The 22,180-nt window shown below is 37.2% G+C and overlaps 1 protein-coding gene across 3 annotated transcripts in view; it reads right to left on the bottom strand.

The window, feature by feature from the left end:
- Positions 1–22,180, bottom strand: part of SMOC2 (SPARC related modular calcium binding 2) — a 143,361-nt gene that overhangs the window by 17,412 nt on the left and 103,769 nt on the right. For all 3 annotated transcript variants that reach the window (XM_014248348.2, XM_005518574.3, XM_005518573.3), the window contains exon 9: positions 19,342–19,424. In XM_014248348.2, the coding sequence (XP_014103823.1) occupies positions 19,342–19,424 (83 nt within the window). The remainder of the gene's footprint in view (positions 1–19,341; positions 19,425–22,180) is intronic.

The following is a 22,180-nucleotide window of genomic DNA, read 5'->3' as shown; positions in this document are numbered from 1 at the left end:
CTCAGATTAAATCAAGAAATTCACCATGTATGTGTGGATTGCAAGGAAAAGGCAAACAGTTACAACCCACCCATTTATATCAACTGATATAAGCATATTCACAGAAGATTTTACAAGTTTCAATTATGTGTGCCACTGCAAACACTAGAGCTTAAGCCAGAAAAATTTTTTGTGGAAAGGATATGAGTATATGATAAGGGCAGTGAAAGGCAGAGAAAAGCATGGAAATTGAAGAGAACCAGGTAGAAAATCAAGGGAGAAGAGACATGGAAACCAGTGGGGAAAAAATCTGCTTGGAGTTCCGTGCAAACTCTCAGCCTGTGCTCTGACACAGACACCTCCAGCAGCACTGACAGAATATCAATCTTCCTCCCCCCTTCTCCTCCAAGCAAAACTGTGGTTCACTGAGATAGCTTTGGTGTTCACATGAATTGGCTTCTGGTGGTTTTGTTTTCTCTGCTTGTGCCAAAGCCATGTGGATAACATGGCTGAGTCTCTGCATCTTTAGCTGCATTTGCAGGGACAGAAGGGTTTTATATCTTCCTATTGCTTCTGGCACTCTCGGTATGTGACCATGAAGTAGCTCTCTCTCTCAGCCTGGCTAGGAAACAACAATTCCATCATGTGGAAATAGTCAGGAGTGGGTAGTTTATATTTTACTCTGGTGCAAAATGAGTTTAATGCTTTTTTTTTTTTTTTTAAAGAGCAAAACACCCTATCCCATCTTGGCCAAATAGCTTGGTGATGAGGGCACACAGCTGAGATGGAGGAGACTGAGGTTCAACTCCCTGATCCAAACCAGACAGAGCAGGGAGTTGAAACCTGGCTTGCGATTATCCCAGTGGAATACCCTAATCTCTGACACTAGAGAGTTAGGTTCAATTCTCTGCTCTGTCTGGTTTGGATCAAGGATTTGAATCTATGTTCTTTCCTCTTCAGCTGAGTACTCTAATCATCAAGCTATTGTGTGTCCACAGAAGGGTTCCTTTTGCTGTGAGCAAACCCGCAGAACAAACAGAATGTCAGAAACTGTTCCTACTGCTATATTAAAACATTTTCTTCAGCAGAATAACAATAGCATCAGAACTGGACAGCATGTTCTTCAAGTCAGGGTTTAATCTTGCATGGCATAAAGAAATGCAGCCAGCTTCTTCCAAAAAGCCTGGCAAGTGTGTCAACAGTCTTCTCTCTAGATCAAGTGAATTCATGAGCTTAAAGAAAAGCATGGACTTCAGCGCTTTGCTGGATAAAGGCATTGCAATTCATAGTCTGAAAAGTCCAATTCTCAGTAAAAAGGTTTTTTGCCTTGCATGTTTTGGTCTTGAGGCTTTTTGCCTCACCAAACAACAGAGTTGTGTGAACGGATGCTTAAGCCACACTTCATTATTCTTCTAAACTATAAGCCACTGCTTAAAATTTTTTTCACAAAATTCCAAATAGAAGCCTATTGTTTGATATAAAAACACATTAAGTCTGTTGGATTTTATTTTCTAACTTTAAATCTGTTCAATTTAAAACTGAGCATTTAAGTTGCTCTGTTATTCAATATAAGTATTTCACTTAGGGAACATTAAAAGAGTAGACAATACAAGTGCCAGTGGTATAAATTTGAATTCAGAGCACACTGAAAATAACAGGGCAGCTGGAGGGAATCAAACACTCAGATGTCATGAAAAAGAGAGGAAAAAAAAAAACAAAGAAACATTATTTACAGGGGCAACAAAAAGTATAGGCTACTTCAGTGATTCTATCTCAACCTGACAATTTCCATCCACAACACAGAGCACAACCTGAATTTCTGTCCCTTTTTTTTTTCAATTTCATGAGGAAAGTTTCATTCAATTGTCTAAATTTTTAATAGAAAGGGAACTCAGGGTTCTCACAGAGTACCTTCAAAAACGTAACAAACTTCATGACTTGACTTAGTAAAGCACCTAGGTTTGTCTATAATATCAAGTGTATCTTCAGTTGTTCAGATGGAGCAGAATAGATTTTATCTATGAATTTCATGAATATTTGAAGAAAAAAATATCTATCAAGACAAGGGGAAAGGATGGGAGTTCCAAATTCAAATTTTACAATAATTTTTTAGTGAACTTTAGTTAATTTGTTTTCTGTTTTTTTTCTGCATGAAAGGGATCACTTTTAATTTCTCAAGTATTTGAGAAATTCCATTAATTATGCTGATAAGTTTGGAAATGGTTACCACAAAACAAGGAAAAATAATATAAATGCCTATCTATCAAAGCACATTTTAAGAATAAATTTCTCTTTTTTTATGACAGTCATTTATCTGTCAACTCCACTAAAAATATAACGAGCATAGAATGTTCTCACTTTATCTGTCCTGTATTACAGAGTTCTGCTTTATCTGTAAACAGAGATAAATCACTAAGAAGAAAACTTGGGCTTGGGGAATTAGTCTTTTGCTGTTAAAGTACAAATTTTGTGTTTACAGGAAAATTAACCCAATTAATTCCTACCTGTCTCCAAATTCCCAGTGTTACTAAGGAAAAGTTCTGAAGCTAAACATCTGAGAGAGAAAGCATATCTTTGAGAGGGAGCTTGACTTGAGCCTGTGCATGTGGTATGAATCCTTACTTCAATAAAAAATTAAAAAATTCATTTGTAAAGAAATACTTCTTTTAAATAAATGTGTTCCTTTCTGAATGTTAAGACTGAAAACAGCCTTAACTGTTAACTTAATTTATTAGCCAACCTATGAGTTCCATGTAAGATAAGGCATAGAAGGTACCCTTCTCTTTCTGCCCAGCTGAACTTCTGAAATCCATTGTAGAAAGGGGAAAAGCTTCAGCATCAAGAAATTCAATGTACCCCACAATGAGCTCACATTTTGTATATCATCTATATAATTACAAATAGAGCAAGATCCATTTGGTTTAATCTTTTTTTTTTTCATTCCCCCTCAAGACAACCATGTTTGATTTTAAATAAAGAGTTCAGATTTAATAGATTCATTCAGATATAGTTTTCAGAATAGTTTTATGATCAGACATGCATCCCTCTCCTTTTATATTAAACCAGAGTTTTCTGACTTGCTTCCCAGGGCATCTTTCCTTGGGTAGATTGTAAAGAATCAGAGAAGTTTATATCTGTTCACATTCCTCCTTCCCTCCCTGCCTGCCACACAAAGTGCCTATCAAGTGAAGCCTGTCTGCAAGATGCCCCACAGCCAGATATGAAGGAGAGCTAGCAACAACAAAGCATTCACCCGAATACTTAGCCAGGCCTCCAAGCTTAAATCTCAGGCAGCTAAGGAATTCGACAAAACAAGGTTTCACTGTAGAATAAACCATACAGTTTTCATTCTCCCAGAAGAATCCTGCTTTCCCAAATAACCCTAGTTTAACCAAGCCACCTGCCTATGTCAGGGAAATTAATGAACTTCAAAAGTAAAAACAACTCACAATGAAGAGCAAGCCTTGTTTTTCTAAACATTAGAAATGCCAGCACCACAGCAGTGTGCCTCCTTTTTTACCAAGCCATATAGGGAACTCTAAATTAAAGCCCGATTCCTGGACCTTACATGTCCAGCTACTGCACTGCACACGAATCTCTCTCCTCGATTCAGTTGCCAAGTTTACAGCAACACTGTGTGATGCACACCTGGAACCATGAGCCTGGCTCCAAGAGAACTCTGTACCCTGTTAATACAAGGGTCAAAATACCTGTTTAATGAAATTAAATTTTATAGGAAGTTCAAGTAAGTGTTTTTTTGTTTTTGTTTTTTTTGTTTTTTGTTTTTTGTTTTTTGTAATCCCTATTGGATAAAACTTTTCCTATTGACAACTACACCTAGTAAACAAAATACTACACATAGATCCTGGACAGCTCATAGAACTAATGAAATGGACTTGTAAACATGTGAGACACAGATGCTGTAGTTCTGTTTGCCTTCATTTTTTTAATCAAGGAGGAACAAGGGAAAAAGAAACACAGTAGACAAAGGATGAAATCAGCATTGTGTCCAAGCAAGTGGACAATTGAAATAGAAAACATGATTTCAAACAGCTCATAATAGGTTGGCATTTTTGTGTTTTTGCAAAAAAAAATTAAATGCAGCCCAGCTTGCAATAGGAAAGTTTCATGGAAAAATTAGTAAAACTTAAGGAATTCAGAAGACAAAGAGACTAGATCCCTTTGATTCAGTAGGAACCAGTCAAAGTTCAGAGAGAATAACAATTCCTCTCAAAATTTGACATTAAGATTGTATAATATAGTATAATATTAATTATTTTTTTCCATTACTTTGGTTCAAATTGATATGGTAATGTCAATGACACCTAGAGCACGAATTCCCTGTAGGTGCTGTTTATGAAGTTTAGATGACCCCAACCTCCACAGTCCAGCTGGTGTCCTAATTATGCTGAACTATGCTTTGCACAAAGCCAGTAGGAAAACTTGGATCCAGCTGAACTACTAAGGAGGAAGGGAGATATTTACCAAGAGATCCTAATTAACTAAGTGTCCTGGCTTTCCAGCTGTAAAAAATCTCATCCTGTATAAAGAAAGTAGTCCTTTGATATATGTACAGCACACGATGAATCAATCACATTTTTTCAGAAGCAATCTTCCTGCTTTTCTAAGACAAAAGATGCTGAGACACAGTTTTAAGGGCCATAAAATAACATTTTCTCTCATGCTTAAGTACACTCCAATTTTTTAATAGGTCTGCCTGAGAAATCTGAAAGATAAGTGCGTAGAGCAAAGTTCTGAAAAATGTGGCCATTTCTAGTGCTGTACATGGTAACCTACCACTCAGTAGCTTTAAGACACAGAAATCATTGATAAGTGGAGAGTGTGGATATGCTCAAGGAGTCACATCATACATGCAGTGAACCCAACATCGCCTGAGGCTGTTGAGCTCACTGACACAGCATAGAGTAACTCTTCTCCCTCACAGGAACCAGCTCTAGGCTAAAAAATGCAGGCACATACATGTGCCTATGGGAAAAGCAGGCTGTCAGAGCAGTTCATCCCACTTCTGGTAGGGGAATAGTTCAAAACCCCTGCTAAGTCTCACTGACAGGGAAATGTATGAAGAGCCCATTCATCACGTCTCACCCCCAGCCCAGACTCATGCCTGTACAAGCTGACCTCTGCCACGTGTGCAAGGAGCTGAGAGCCTCAACTCATCTCGGCACAATGGTGGTGCACAGAGATGGTGTCAGCCCAGTCTCATGTCCTGCAGCCCCACTGGACTCTGGAGTTTGAGCTGTCTTGCTCCAGAGTAGGAGAGCTGTGGCGGAAGAATGAATCTCCAATCATTTGGAGAGAAGAGGGTGTGACAACTTCCCTCCAGGTTCCAGCATCCCTCCCCAGGATGTCAGTATTCATGAGAGGGACTTGGATTGAAATACTAACATTCCTTGAAACCTTCTGATCACACTTGTTACTGAATCTCATGTGTTCTTTCCTTCTGTGAAATAAGCAATAAAAATATTAATATCCGAGTTCTCTTTAGGGAGCTTTTGTAGGTATCCAGTCCTAGTTATTTGTTTCCTTTATACCATTTTACACCCTAACAGAACTCATTACAGTGAGACTATTTTCAATTCAAACCAATGAATTGGAAGCAGAATTTGAACAACAGTTTCAGAGATAAACAGTTTCAGAGATTAAATAAAATAAATTTCTTCTTTAGAGCAAGTAACTGCCAAGCATACAATGAGGCATCTACTTCAAAGAAGTTATCTATATAATCATCTGGATGATATCAACTATTGAAAATATTGACAAAATATGTATTTATTTGTTTTTATTCTTAATACAATGACACAATGGATTTTAAATTTCTCATAACAAAATCATTGTTCTTATATTTGCATAGTACAGTCAACTTGAGTGAGGCTAAGTAAAACTGTAAACTTCTTTCTCTAAGGTGCATCACAGCAATTCATTACAAACAGTAGAGGTAGGATACCTAGGCTTTGGTTCATTTCAAAACATGAGAAAACTACTGACAATATATCTGGGATACGTTTGTAAGCAGAATCTGTTTATGATCCTTTCCTAGGAGTGTGAGTTGAGAGGCATAAGAGGATCTCTGTCTGTAAATGTGAATTTTAGTATAAATACAGATTTAAATTTAGGGCTATGTTAGCTATCATATAAACACTTTTAATCTACATAAATCAGAAACACATTATTTCTGTGTGATGAAATTACTAGCACACATAACTACAAAAAGCACCAGTAGAAATTACTGTACTCCAATGCACCTTCCTAAACCCTGTACATGTTATTTTGTGAAAAAATAATCTAAAACTCTCTTGTATAAATATTTCAGAGAGTTTAAGAACATTTTATTATCAATATTTTTGTATCCTTCCACCTCTTCCTTCAATAGTATGAATTCAGCTATACAGATCTCAGAGTGAGACAAAAATTATAACTAATAAAATCCTTCTCTAAATAACTCCAAATTAACTTTCTGCATTCAAAGCCTAAAGGACAAGCACCAAATATATTAAAAAATTTCTAAGGATAGAAATATGTGCTAAATATCCTAGTGAAAAAACAGAAATCTTCTATTTTTTGTGGTTCAGAGATATTGTTTTGTGACCATTTAAATATTACTTCTCTGAACTGAAATTACGATATGGATATTTACAGCATACATGAAAGAGTAACTCTGTTTAGTCACTGATGATTATATTTAGATGCACACATAGGTGCAGAATTAATGGAGTTCTTTATGATGCCTTCCTGCTTGTTGAAAATGAGAAAGACACAGCAATAATAGCAAGTGAAATTATAGAGTCAAATGCTAAAAGCAATTTATGAGTTAAATCCATATTTATCCATAGCTGTCTATTCTTTTCACCACCAGATGTAGAGTAGACAAAATACTATAGGTAACTACTACTAATATTACTAGATAAATATGTTGCTGAATATGCTATTCAACAGCTATTCCTAGATTCTGCTTTTCTCTTCAGTGAGCCAGGTGAATTTTTCAAACTGTGGGTTTATTTTTTGTGAACAAATCTTCTGCTCGGCTCGAGTAGACATTTTCCATTATAACTGTGGCTGGCTACAAAACCCAGGAATTCACTTATCACTACTTTTCTCCATTATAAACTTCACAGCATAGAAGGGTCTACAGTGATTAAGAAGCCATAAAAAAAAAAAAAAAGCTGATGAATATTCACTCTGCTTCTTAAATTAATTTGATTCAATGACCTTTGCTTTGCACTGAACTGTGTTCCAAAGCTAATTTCAAATTGGATCGTTACCAGCAAATCTGGATTATGTACTCAAAGAGCCCAAACCTCAAACTCGTAAGGATGCATTCTATAACTCTCCAGTTAGGGAACAGGAATAATACCCTGGGACTGAAAACCCCTGACTTTGCACTGGCTGTGACTGCCTGTGTCTCATTAAACAATCAGAGACTACATAGCACATAGAATATCGCGGGTTATGGAACAACCTAAACCTTCGTCCTACAGGCACTTATGCCTGGGCTTAACTTTACAACCACATGTAAAAGTTTCTTTGATTTTAATTGAACTAATCACAAGAAGAATGCGAGTAAGCGTTTGCAGGATCAGGGTTCAGCAGGTCATGAATTGCACCTTAGGGATATTTACAATGAGTTGCTTGTGGATGACTTACAGAGAAAAAGGCTTTACCAGAAAATATTTCTAGATAGCAAGAAAATTCAAGAACTTCACAAATTTAAAGGGCAAAATTTGTGACTAATTTATTTCCCAAAATTATTCATGGATTTTTGCCATATGCTAACATCAGGAATCTATGAACAGTAGCACTCCTGCTGAGCTAGAGAGAAGCAAATTTCTGAACCTTGTGAAGCATTCTGAATCCTTTGAAAGTCCCAGATGTTTGTATGGGGTCATTTAATTTTTTTCTGGAGAAGTCTCGGCTGTGGAGGCCTATAAGCTGTACTTAACCAAGGAATAACATCATCTGTTTGAAAAACACTGAGATAGTCTCATATACACTGTCATCCCTGTGAACAAGAGAATTTATTCTGCATCTCTTCACTGAGCTCAGAAAAATGCGTTCTCTGCAGTCTAAATACCTGATGCAAAGAAGGACCTGGAGGAAAGCCAGCTGGCTTAAGCTCAGCCAGTGTGAATTGAAGGTGACACATGCTGGCAGGCTGAAGCACTTTGAGGAACTGGCAGGAACTTTCACTGCCTCTCCAGTTGATGGCATCTGTCCACCCATTGTCCAAGTGGCTTTGCAATCATCTAGACCGCGAATTTTCCAGGCATCATCTTGTTATTCTGTATTTGTGCAGTGCCCAGACACTAGGATCCCAGACTCTCCAACTGTACACTACTGTGATGTAAACAATGAACAGTTCTAAGCAGGGAGTCTTTCCAAGCTCATCTCTGGTTGCTGGTTCTCCATTTTAACAACAGCAGGTGTGATATCCTCTATCTGTGGCTGCACCAAGGTTGCAGCACTTCCTTACCAAGACATAGCATGTAAAATGAATCATGTCTTTGATTCTCTGTGATCAGGAGGACAAAACCTGGCATTGCCTTTGAGCCTCAGTCAGAAACTATGTTCAATAATGATATTTTACTTTGTAAAATAAAGTCAACCTCAAGTGAGATGTGTGACACTGACTTTGCCTCTTGCACCAGTGATCAGTTCCACTGGTCTCAGATAAGCTATGCTGGTATTTAGAAAACATGAGCACTGAATGGACTCTCTGATTATCAGAGACAGCCTTTTTCCCAAAAGAAGTAAACAAAGTAATTATTTTTTGCAGCAAACTAAATATACTGCATGACAATGCATATGAGACTATTAAATACATGATGTCATTCTTTGTTTGAATACAACCTCCACAACTGAAAGCCGTTGAGGAGGAATTTTTTTCCCTTTTTGAGGGGGTTACACAAAAAGCCTTTTGCAGGCTAACACAAAAATATTTTCTTCAGAAAAATATACTTACTGATGTGAGATCAGTGTCAACAATTTTGACTACATCTTGTTCATTTTCATTGACAAATAAATTAGGCTTGTTGCTTGACACTTTCAGTCATTATTCAGCTGAGTAATGACTGATGTTATTGCTGTATTACACATAAAGTTATTCAAAATGTATAGTAATTCCCAATAGTAAGTGGGAAGGCTTGCACTGGCTTAATTTTTCACAAGCCCTAGCCTCATTTGTCTGCACTTCAAAAAGTCACTGTTTGATGAAAAACACAAAATTTCTAGGATGATTTAATTTAAGTATTTCAATTTTCAAAATTGCTGGGAATTGAAAATCCCTCTGAACTCACAGTTATTGAAGTGCTCATTTTATTTGAAAACTGGAACGCTTCTCCAAGTGACTAAACACAAAGAATAAATGCCTAACTATTGCTGTTCCCTCTTGAAAATATAGCTGCAGATATACATTTAATCTGGAATGAAAATATTTATTTTTCCCTGTCCAGAGATTAAACTTGAGAGCTGTTTCTGCCACATAATCAAGGAGAACTTGTATCTAAGTATGAAAACACAACAAAACAAGATATCCATTTTGAAGGCAACAGTGTTATAAATCCATGGAATATTTTTATTCGTATCAGATTATGAAGGAGAAGCCCCATACCAAGTGCCCTTGAGGAAATAGTGTCTTATTATGTGACTCTACTCACTGTCATGATAAGATTCAGGTGTCATTTTTCATTATGATTACAGCCCTGGCACACTAAAAGGTTTCCACCTTTTCCATTCAGTTAATATGAGTTTTCCTTGACAGCTTATAGGTTGCAAGAAGATAACGATTGCAGGCATTCTGGCAGAAAACACTGAGGTTATTCTATATCAATCTTCCCCTCTTGTGTTGAATTTTTTTCTACTGCGTGCCCAAGAGCTAAAATCCAGTTCCCCACATTATTATGAAATACTTCTCCTATGTCTTCACTATACCAGAGATTATTTCAAGATTTTTTAAAAAAGCATTTCTCGAAGCTTGTAGTTTTAAGAATAAAGCATCAAAGTTTGTTGAATGAGGCAAGTTCTTTAATTCCTTTTAGGTTCCAGTATGATCAAAGTTTCACTCTGCTTATTGTAGGATTCTATACTGGGCACAGACACTACCTCAGTATCTACATCATGTACTTGGAGCTGCCTTAAAAGGGTCTGTGGTATTTTCATCATAAACTTTAGGCTGTCTTTAAAAGAGGGTAAATATCTTTATTTTCTTAATTCACGTATTTTCTGCAGAGACCTTTTTAAAAGAAACAAAGATATTTAAAATGTACTGTTTTGCACTTTCTTTTGGGTTTCTTGAATAGGCTAATCTCTATACTGAAACATTTCCCATAAATTCATTTTCTTCTTTCTCTCTTTACTGTTAGGAAAAAAATATAGTAGGAGAATAAATATAATATTATGGATTAAATGTAACTACACAGCTGGTGTGAGACAGCCTCCTGGGAAATCAGCCAGACACAGGAGAACGTTCTCCCTTCTGGGCATGTTCCCCTGGAGGTGTTCCACTGACAGCAGGACCTAATGGCACAGAACAGCACAGCAGGCAATGCTGCTGTCCTTAAACATGGGTTTGTTTGGAAAAGGAGGATAGCAACAAGTGAGGTGAGAAACAGAATTTATATTCTTAGACATAGCCAAATGCTGTGAAGCAAATGAAATCAGTGTTTATTAGTCCTATTATAGCCCTTTTAAATAAACATAAAATTATAGGTTAATATGAACTAGAGCAATGAATTAAATGCTATTGCTCAGCCAGTAGCATCACCTTTAATTAGCAAGCTTTTCTCTTTTGTTAGATGTGAAACAGCTGTTTCTTTCACTGACATTTTACTAGTAACACAAATGTTTTCACTGTAATTTTATAGGCAAATTTGCACATTAAGCAGCTCTTGGGTTATGTGCTTGAGTTTTTTTTTCAGATATTAATATTTCTACTGTAGGTTTGTGGTAAAATTCATTTTGATAAGAAATAATTACAAATTGACAGCAAAATTAAAGCAGTATGAAGAACTGTGGCCACATCACTATTAATTAAATCAGGATGAGGAGATGAATAGAAGACGGTGTGCAGGAAAATCAATGTGAGCTGCAGAGCCCTGAAAAATAACTTCCAAGACTTCTTCCCTCTGGAGCAAAACGTCCCACTGGGAGACTAAAATATGTTCATGTAGCCAGGCAACGGGGTAATAATATTCGTTACTGAAGTTACTAAATTCAAAAGTCCGAGGAAACTACTGTAGGTTTAAGACACTGAGTCCTCTTTGAAGAATCAGCTACTCTGAAGCCATAGCAGTGGCATCAGCACTTGCTTGACCCACAGAGCTATGTAGTGGTGAGGATTACTGCCTCTGCCCTCCCCAGGCCACCACTGCACATGCTAGAGGAGACAGCAAGTGCTTTGGGAGGGGAAGCAGCCACTCCCCTTCCTAACCCAGCACTACGGGACTGACAAGGAGTGTTCCTGGCCCTCCAGCACCCCTCTGCACAGAATCATCAGGGTTGGAATAGACCTTTAAAATCATCTAGTCCAACCATCAACCTAAAACCAACCTAAATCACCCATAAATCAAAACCCCAAGTGCCATATCCAGACACTTCTTGAACACTTCAAGAGACAGTGACTTCACCACATCCCTGGACAACTTATTCTAATGCTTAGCAACTGTTTCAGTGTGATTTTTTTTTTTTTCTTATATCTAACCTGACCCTCCCAAAGCACAGCTTAAGGTCATTTCCTGTCATCCTTTCACTTGAGACATGACAGGAGAGACTGGCCCCCACCTGGCTACACCCTCCTTTCAGGAGCACTGAGGTCCCCCCTGAACCTCCTTTTCTCCAGGCTAAACACTCCCAGCTCCCTCCAGCTGCTCTTCATAAGATTTGTGCTCCAGACACTTCACCAGCTCCACTTCCCTTCTCCAAACACCCTCCAAAACCTCATTGTCTTCCTTGTTGTGAGGGGCCCAGAACTGAACAGAGCACTTAAGATGTGGTGTCACCAGTGCTGAGTGCAGGCAGAAAATCACTTCTCGAGTCCTGCTGGACACACTAAACTTGATACAGGCCGAGATGTTATTGGCCTTCTTGCTCACCTGGGCACACAGCTGGCCAGCTATAAACCAGCAACCCTGAATCTCTTTCTGCTAAGCACTTCTCAAGCCACTTTTCCCCAAGCCTGTATTGATGCATGGGGTTGTTGCAATGCAAGTGCAGTACCCAGAACTTTGATTTATTGAACCTCATGCAGTTGTCCTCAGCTCACTGATCCAGCCTGTCAAGCTCTCCCTGCAGGGCCTTCATATCCCCCAGCAGAAAACCACTTCCATCTAATTTGGTGTTACCTGCGAGCTTACTGAGGATGCACTAAATCCCCTCATCCAAACCACTGATGAAAGATATAAAACAAGACCAACCCCAACATTGTGTCCTGGAGAATACCACTAGTGACTGGGCAGAAACTGGATTTAGTTCCATCCTCTACCACTTTCTTGGTCCAGCCATCCAGCTAGTGCTTTACCCAGTGAAAAGTGTATCTGTTCAAGCCAAAAAAAGCCTCAATTTCCCCAAGAGACTGTTGTGGAAGATGGTGTAAAAGCCTTTACTGAAGTCTAGATATTCAACAAGCACAGCTTTTCCCTCATCTTCTAAGCAAGTCACCTTGCCATAGATGGAGATCAGGTTCTCATGCAGGAGCTGCCTTTCATAACCCCCACTGGCTGGGCCTGATCCCCTGGTCGTCCTGCACATGCTGTGTGTTGGCACCCATGATGATCTTCTCTGTGATTTTTCCCAGTCCCAAGGTCAGGCTGACAGGCCTTTTTAGTACCAGATCATCTTTCCAACCCTTCCTGTGGATGGGTGTTACATTTGCTAATTAACTTCTGGTAATTCTGTGACTTCTCCAGTTAACCAGGACTGCTGGCAAATGACTGAAAGTGACTTGGGAAGCTCTTTTGGCCAGCTCTCTCATTACTCCCAGCTGCACCCTGTCTGGGCCCACAGACTTGTGGGTGCCTCATTGGCATGCAATGTCACTGTGACCCCTCTGACCCCGATTATGGGGGCTTCACTCTGCTTCTGAACCTGCAGCTCTGGGAGCTGTACCTCGCTGTTGAGCCTCATGTCCTCCCTGCAGACACCACCATGTTCCTGGTAGGCTCCCTCCATCAACTCGCCACGCAGCTGTTCAGCTCTGCCATCACCGTCATGAAGGTTCACACCAGATTTGAACCAACATTTCCTGGTCACAGTAATTTTGTTAGGTAGTTCTGCTCCATACAGAGCCTTTTTGCCAAGTACATCTTGGTAAATAGAACAGCACAGGGCACAGGGAAAGGGTTACAGGCTCTTTCAAAACAGCCAGCAACTTCAAATGGTTGGTTGACTACTCAGAGCTTTAAGATTCAATAGCAGAAAGGAATATTTTGAGTATTAGCTCATGCAGCCAGAAAGCTGGTTACATCATAAAAATATAATCCTCTTAAATCACAGCTCAGTGGAGACAGTTACATGCCAATTGACCTAACAATTTGAAGCTCATGGGAAGGCTGGCATGTGTATAAAATTTGCATTATGCCTTATCTGATGCCTTTATAAAAAAAGAAAGCTTTAGTCATTCACTCAAATGTTTAAGAATGTGAAATAAGGTAAGATTAGTTTCTACTTTGTGCTGGTACCAGGCTACACTGAGGAACTGAAGCACTACCTGAAAACAGACTAAGCTAAATGAGGTAGGGCAGTGGGGATAACAGTATTTTAGCTGAGAAATACTCTAGCACCTTGTGAAATCTGATGCAGTCATGGTCAAAAGTGTAATCATTGCATGATAGAATGAACCTCAAGAGGAAAAGCAGTTAAGCCTCTATCACTTTCTTTTTCTTTTAAGATGCCTTTGAAGTGAGACACTTCATATGATGGCTGTTTGGCTGTGGGTGTTGCATCATCGTGGTTTGAGTGCTTCCGACTATTTCCCTTTAACTCTGGAAAAAGATACACTGCCAACAACCAAAAGTAAACTGTACTTATCCACACGTAATTCTCCCATACCTTAAATCATGAGTTTTGCTCCACAAAACATAAACTATTCAGGGTCAGTGCAGGACTATCCCATCAGAAACACAGCAAATAAAGCCATTACAATAGGAAGAAAATTGGGCAGTTAGAATATTTTTGTTTCTCTTAAGTAACACAAAAAATAAATAAACAGATAAGTTAAACTACTCCCTCTCTCATGCGTGATTTGCAGGGGAAAATATTAACTCCTTGAATGCCAAGGTTAAACAAAGCTTAAGAACACCCATAGCTCAAAACAAAAGCTGAGTCAGTAGTAGGCTATGAAATTAGAAAATAACCTGTAGTTCATACTTCAGGAAGAGTTGTAAAGGACTTTTTTTTTTTTTGTTATTAATTAAGTTGATTAAGCATACAAGGGACCTTTGTCAAGACATTTCAATTGAGTAATAAAGTTCCAAGTCTGAATTAAAGTGTAGACCATCAGAATATCACCAAAGTGATTAGCAGAGCTTAGGCCCTGGATGGAAAGCACCGAGTTTCGAATTTGGGTTGTGGTGAAAAGGGGGCACAGGGAATTCAAAATCTGTCTCCCAGAGGTTGTGCAAAACTAATTTGGATCCTTCTTGCGCCACCGAATAGATCCCGGACAATTAAAATTGTAACCTTTCAGATGCTTCTCTCAAAACCCTGAAATACTCACCTTTTTATGATAAATGGTCTAGAATTAAAAAATTTAATGATAATCAACTGAAGGATTGCCAGTAAGGACAGAAATAGGAGTGAAGTGCTGATCTTACACCACCAGTAAAAACCTATGGTAACTTGAATGTAATGGATGTATTCTACTGGATTCCAGCAAGGTAAACTGAGATCAGCATCTCAGGAAAACAAAATATTCAACAGTGAAAAGCTATGCTATTTAGACAAAATAAAAAAGGGAGACTTTCAAGACTTTTAGTAGATTGATTTACTACATCTGCACATTGACCCAAGTCAGTAGACTGTATTACTGTTAGAGACACTGTCATTTCCAAATTATACTTTCCCCTCTCAAATTATCCTTTTGTCTGAAAGGAACTATCACACCTATAGGAATTTCAAAAAACCCCACACTTCATAAAAGAAAAGGAGAAACTTAAAAAAATCAAAATACAATGTAAAGAATATCAGTAGTCTGACTTAAATTGACAAATAGCAACCCAGTAAAGTCTGAAAATCCAGCAGGACATTGTGTCCCTTGCTGAAACTTGTGTGACATTTACTCATCTGCTTGGTTTTGTTAGTTTTTTTCTGCACAAAAGATAAAGGTACTGATAATTAAAAATATTATGTGAGTGAGCAAAATTACATTTCCCAAAATATTTTCAAATTTTTTTCATTTGCTTTTCAAATTTCAGGTCTGGGTAATGAAAATCATATTAGAGGAAAAACAGATAAATTCCCAAGTCAGGTAAGAATACAAAAATCTTAACTCATAAAAAGTACTATCCAAAGTTTATCCAGCCCTCGCACACAGCAGAGCCTAAACCAAAAACTTCTTGCTTTCAATGCATATTTTTTAAATAAGAAAAAGATTTGCCCAGGAGACAAATTATCTGAGTAGTCTGGCACTGTCTCATGTCTTGCTCTCCTACAGACCAAGGTCCTTTTTTTTCCAGGTTGCTTAGAGAAGAGGCAAGATTAGCTTTATGAACAGGAAGCTTATCCATTGTATCCAAGGCAGGGTGCATGTACTCCAGGTGAGGCACATGACAATCAGCTGGAGTGCAGAAATAAAATATTGTTTGTGCTATTAACAGATGAAATTTAAAAAATTAAATTGAGGTCATTTCAGCTTTATTTAATCCTTTTTCAATTTCTAGATGTGCATGTTTTACAATATACTTTATTATTATGGTAGTAAATTTATGCGGTTTATAAATAAATATACACCTACGGCAGATATGTGTTTAAAAATATTTTACTGATAATAAAAAAGTATGGAATACATAAATTGCTTGAAATACCTTCACCCACAGACTCAGCCTGAAAAATTACAGTTTCAGGAACTGATAATTCTTAAGCTTGGCTGAATTTGACTCATGATTTTAGGAAAATACAGAGGTAGCTACACCTCATTTCATCATACCGTATGTTTAGCTTAACTAGCCTTCATGCTAAACCCTTTTAAACGCTCTTGATCAGCTTATGTAGAAAATTGAATTCCTCTTTAACACACTAATAATCCAAAGTATGGAAAAAGCCAGTCAAGACTTTACAGAATATGTTAGTTTATCACAAATCTTCCATTTTGCTGTACAACACAGAGGAGAATGAAAGGTCAAAACACAAATGTTTGAAAACTCTGACTGTGAGAAAACCAAAAAACCCTTTTGTTTCCACAGTATACCACATTCTCTATGCTCCTTCTTGAGTTCAATTTCATTATCTCAAAATAACAAGTTTCTGAGAAGGATCATAACCACCAGTAACCTCAGAAAAATGCTTTGGCTTTAAAAAAAAGACTAGAAGTCTAATGGGAAGAATTATTATTATTATTATTACTATTACTATTACTATTACTATTACTATTACTATTACTATTACTATTATTATTATATAGTTTCCAGCCCAAACTAAGAGATACAGGTGGCTTGGATCATCCCTACAAACATTAGAACACCCTTCAGTTTTAGATGCTTTATATTAGGTTACCGTAGGATGTGAAGACATAGTCTTAGCTAGGTTTAAACTAGTGGGGATTTTGCTGTAGACTCCAAAGGACGCCTACCTTCCACAGTTTTGCCTTAACAAGGTATCAGTGCTTGCCAAAAGCTGCTTCTTGATTTATTTGCAAATTATTGCTAAAAATATTTGGCTTAACATATAATGGGTTCAAATTTTTGGGTGGTATAAACCAGTGCAGCTGCAGAACCATGCCAATTTAATCCACTTGAGGATCTACCAGCAGGGTTTATCCCATTTAAGATCATTCATAGCAGTAAAGTAATTAATTTTAAAATCTTCCTGGTTTTACATGGCACACAGTCACAGTGGTTTCACCCAGGGCCACTGAATTTTTGTGGCTATAATCAGCAAATCAAGCAAACCCATCCTTTAAGAAATATATTATTCCTTAAAAGTAAGAATCCAATTAACCTTTTTTTTTTTTTTCTTTATTCAGTCCTGGCACCACTCAGCAATTATATGGCATATTTAAATTGAGACAACACAGATGCAAACATGCCTTTGCAAGGCTGCTTACAATAGAAAAACTGAGTAACACTGATTCATTGCTATTAAAAAGTTGATTCATATTAGCTATTTGCACAACTTTGTGTTACTTGTTAATTAGAAATATTTGTACAAGATCATCTTTCAAGCTCTTTTTTTTTCCAAAAATTCATCTAAAGTAAATTCAATTCATTTCACTTGATGTAGTGTTTCATGATAAGAAATAAATTTGCTGTCTTAAGACTTGTGCATTTAGCCTTATAGAGAGAGAAAGAAAAAAATAAACATCTTAACACAACTGTAGTTGGGAAGTTGCCTCTTCCTCCAACTACTTTAACAGGCATGTACTTATTCCATGCTGTTGCAGAATAGAAGGGATTCTTCTAGTTAACCTATAAGCATTTAAGAAATTTTAGTATTTGCCTTATTTTAAAATAACACAAGGCATTTGGAAGTCAAAGATTAAGCAACCTAACATGAGAGAGAGCAAATCCATGTCATACATATCAATTATGATAATTATAGGCTTGCATTGCTGTAGTGGTTTTTAGGACTAAAGCACACATAATGCAAAATATCATAATGTAAAAAAAAAAAAAAAAAAAAAAGAAAGAAAATCAATATACCATTGCCTAACTTAGTGAAAATTAATTTATCAAGTGAGAGCTTTCATCATTGAAAATTCTTGTTAGCTATTTCACTGGAAAATTATCTTGATTTTGGATAAATTTTATTACTGTACTTTATGAAAGCACTAGCAGTTTAGATAAAAATAGACACATGACATCTAAGATTCCATCTAGCAAATGCTTTGAAAAATATTTAGCAAAAGGTAGAAATGACCAAGAAGTGATATCTTCAGCTACAAAACCTGTTTCTTCAACTTCTGCTCTGCTATAATATCTTCTGAGTTAAGTCCTTTTCACTCAGAAAAAAAAAAAAAAAATAACGTAAAATCAAGTAACTATCCAAGTGTGTAACTATGCAAGTGTTGTGTGAAATAATTTGTTGAAGATGTTGAGGGTGAACTTTGGTTAGCCATTGGTTTCCACAGAGCTGTAAAACAGCACAGAATAATTTGGGTTGGAAGGGACTCCTGAAGGACATTTTGCCCAGCACCCGCTACAACAAGCAGGGCATTTTCATTAGCTTCTATATAGAACACAACATGGAGTTATATCTTATAATTTTTTCTCATTACACCTTGTAATTAGATTTATTTAATGACAGAGAGCATTAATGTGTGTTCATTCAATATCCATTTAAGCACTGATGGGCATTAGTTGAGAATTATTGTCTGGATGTTTCTTTGGGTGACCAAACTAGAACATTTTTCATGACATGAAAGATCTGCACATATTATTTACTTCTTTCTGGTTCTTTACAATGGGTGACAGTGACTTGTAATTCTCTCATAGTGCAATATCACTCAACCTGCTACACCTCAAGTTGTTCAAGCATACTAAAAGGCCATTTCAAGAATTAAGGAAGTCTACTGACTTATGTGTGGCTCAACTATCAATAGGTAACATCTCTCACATGATTATAAAAAGAGTGAAAAAATGAAAACTCTAAAAGACACTGTTTTTACGTGCAACAGGGAATAACGAAAAGATTATTGTGAGACAAACTGACAAAGATACTCTTGGAGAAAAGTAAGATGGATACATTTTTTAAACTGATTTGGAGATGGAGGCCAATTTCCCATGGATTTTGCTAGAACAAAGATTATAAAGTTAAGTAATCCTGGATATATTTATTGATTTCCCTGCTATGACACCAGCAAGGAATAATTATAGTAAGTAAATGTGACTGCCAAGAAACTACTGATTAAAATGAACCTTACTTTCTCTGACAAGATCCCAAGACCCATACTGACTTACACTATTCCAAAGTCAAAGACTTCAGTCAGTGGCAAATCAATATAGCAATATCTAAAAGGTAACTTGTTTTGATATAGTGTAAGGAATTGCTTTCTAATTTACTGGTGAATAAACTGATGAATAAATGAATAACTGAATAACATGAATGAAATTAATGAAAAACTGAATAAAACTGGTGAATTTACTAGTGAATAAACAAAGCATTGGAATGCATAAACATAAATTTATCAGTTTCACTGACCTTGAAGCTGGCGTCCTTTGTACAAATCCTTTGTTTTTGTTGGATGAGCTCTGGCACCATTATCACATTTAGGTTGTTCATATCTAAAGATCAGAGAGAGAATAAAAGAGTCAAGGCTAATTGGATTAAGAATTAACTTAGTTCCAATTTTATAGTCCTCATGCTTTCTTGTATTCAGGAAATAAACCTGCATTTTCATTCAAAGGGCAATGCAAACTTATCTGTCTATTTTTCAATTACCTCAAAGAAACCATATTTATTCTCCCAGAGTTGATACCAAACTAAATAATATTCTCTCTTCTAAAGCCCACTCTACTGGGAGAAAAGCTAAAGAATTGCTATAAATTAATTCAAAATAAAAATTCTTTTGAAAAAATATACCAAAGAAACCCCACAGAAGCAAGAAAAAATAAGGCTGTCTCTGACCTATAAAACAAAAAAGTCATAAACAATGTCACAGAGAGTATTCATGTTGGGAAACACCAGAGAAAAAATTTCAAAATTACAGCAGGGCAGGTACTGTAGTTAGGTACTACTGCAGCTCTAAATTAATGTGCTGCTGTATCTTCTGCAAAGAAAACCCAAAAATAAATAGTTTAAGTAAGAAGGGTTAACCATGAATGTTTTGAACAAGAGTGAAAAAGTAATAGAATTTCCAGAAGGAAGGTAACGGGGCTGGAACTGCTTGACTTGTGAAAAAGCCTGAATCTCCTCCTGCTACTGGAATATTCTGGCTCCTCTATGCTTATTGAGTTTACTTAAAGTCACTTTGTTAGTCTAACTGGTAACAAGAAACTGTGCTATTTGTACTTCCAGCAAACAGCGACTTACGCAACACCGCTAGCAATATCTTTTATGCAAGACCAGGAGGCATGGGAACATCTGCTGCTGAATATCACCTCTTCCTCCATGTCCCATTACCACTGAATGGTGGTTTTCCACTCAACTCGACAGAGCCCCTTTCTGAGAAATTTTTACTTTATTGTCTTAAAGTGGATTGAAGTTGCAGAACTTAGCAGGTTAAATTTCAGAGAAAGTTTCAATTCTCAGTTAAACCAACATGAATTGTGTCTACATACATGTGTCTGCACATACTGTTCACTGAATCTAGATTCTTTCGTAGTTTATATAACTGAAGTTCTCTTACTCCAACTTCACCAAAATCACATTTACTGAGTGGCATACTAAAATGTCTTATTAAAATATACTAATACAAATTTTTTGGAACAAAATACTTCTAAAAACACTTAATGGTGGCAATGTCCTGGATTCAGGTCAGACTGCTTCTGTAAACAATGCCTAAATATTTTGCTCTTAATTACCAGACAGCATAGAAAACTGCAATATTGTTTTTCCTTTGAGGGCCATATTTATTTCTATATCATCTGATGAAACTGAGTACTGGCCCATAAATTTTGGCCGCTGCAAGAAGGTACAGTATCATTTTCATGGACATAGGAGAGCTAGAGAGTCTTTTTTACCCTAAAGAATGGCAGAAATAGAAGGTGCTTTGATAACACGGGTTGGATTCAGATACTTGATGGATGACCACTTCAATAAGCCAAGAAAACAGTGAAAGGGAAGTCTCTGAGCAATACTCACTAATGCAGTATCTGGCAAACAGCCTGGCCCCTGATTAATCTGATACCTGACTCTGCATTCCCCTCCTTCTCTTCCATTACTGTGGCTGCTCTGTGCCTACATTTTATTTTTTGGCCTCTGCTCTTCTACCCTTTTGGCTGATATTTTTGTTAAATACACACGTAGTTCATCATACACAAACTAAATCTATAAAAGCCCAATAGGTGTTAAAATGCTGCGATGTGAAAAGTCTACGTTTAACTCTTTAAAGCAACTGAAGAAAGAAAACAAGTCATTTAAAATTTACCATACAAGAACAGCCATGCTAAAAACTGATAAGGAATACAGACTTGCTTCATTTTTCATGGAGAAAGAGTGGGAATGGGATAGCATGTCAGAACGGAGCACTGCCAGGTTAAAAATAGTGTAGTTAAAAGACATCCCAAGTTACACTTTTGAATTTAAAAGGGGAAAGAATCCCTAGGAGTAAACGTATATCTAGAATTGGCAAGGGCTTAGGAAGACTGCTTTGTACCTCTGATCAGTCTGCTGGGAAGCACTGAGATTTACTGAGGAGTACAAAGCAGTAGGGGATGAAGGCTTCCACAGGGATTCTACAGTGTGGGTAGCTTCATGAAACATGATTTACGTTCCTTTCAAATTTAGAGAATCTGGTGCAAATTTGGGGTTTACTCTGTACAAGATGCTAGTTGCTAAAAAGTCACATGTGAGAACATAGCCCCATGGGCCCCATGGTCCCATCTGAGCTAAAAGGCTGAGGTTCATGCTGTGATTTCCAAGAGGCTTTGGGAGCCTGCTGGTGAGGACCACACTGACAGGCTTTTGTGGGAATGGCTGCCTTTAACCTTTAAATGCATTACCCCCTTTTAATCCAGATTAATTCCACAACTTCACCTATTTCTTGTAAGTTTTACTGTCTTAAATGTCCTAGAGGGGTTCTTCATTGGCCTATCTTTATTTTAACTTTAGAATAGTTTATTTTTTTCTGAAATACCTTCACTGACAAATGATTTGTTGTTTTTTCAGATGACAGTATTTTAGAAGGTAAATGAGTGTTAATAACTTAGGGTCTTATTTAACGTGACTACCATTTAATGAGGTGTTCAGAACCTTACAATATGACCAAAAAAAATCATCCTCGTGAATACATTCAAAACAAATAACAAATGAAATGCTGAGCTGTTCTGGCAATAGCTTTCTGGATCTGTCTCTCCTTTCAGTGTTGTCCCCTAGTGAT

Source organism: Pseudopodoces humilis, chromosome 3, assembly GCF_049639895.1.
Source record: "Pseudopodoces humilis isolate 2021_Gansu_Grassland_sample_001 chromosome 3, ASM4963989v1, whole genome shotgun sequence".
Taxonomy (NCBI): domain Eukaryota; kingdom Metazoa; phylum Chordata; class Aves; order Passeriformes; family Paridae; genus Pseudopodoces; species Pseudopodoces humilis.
This window is presented reverse-complemented; position numbering and strand designations above follow the sequence as displayed.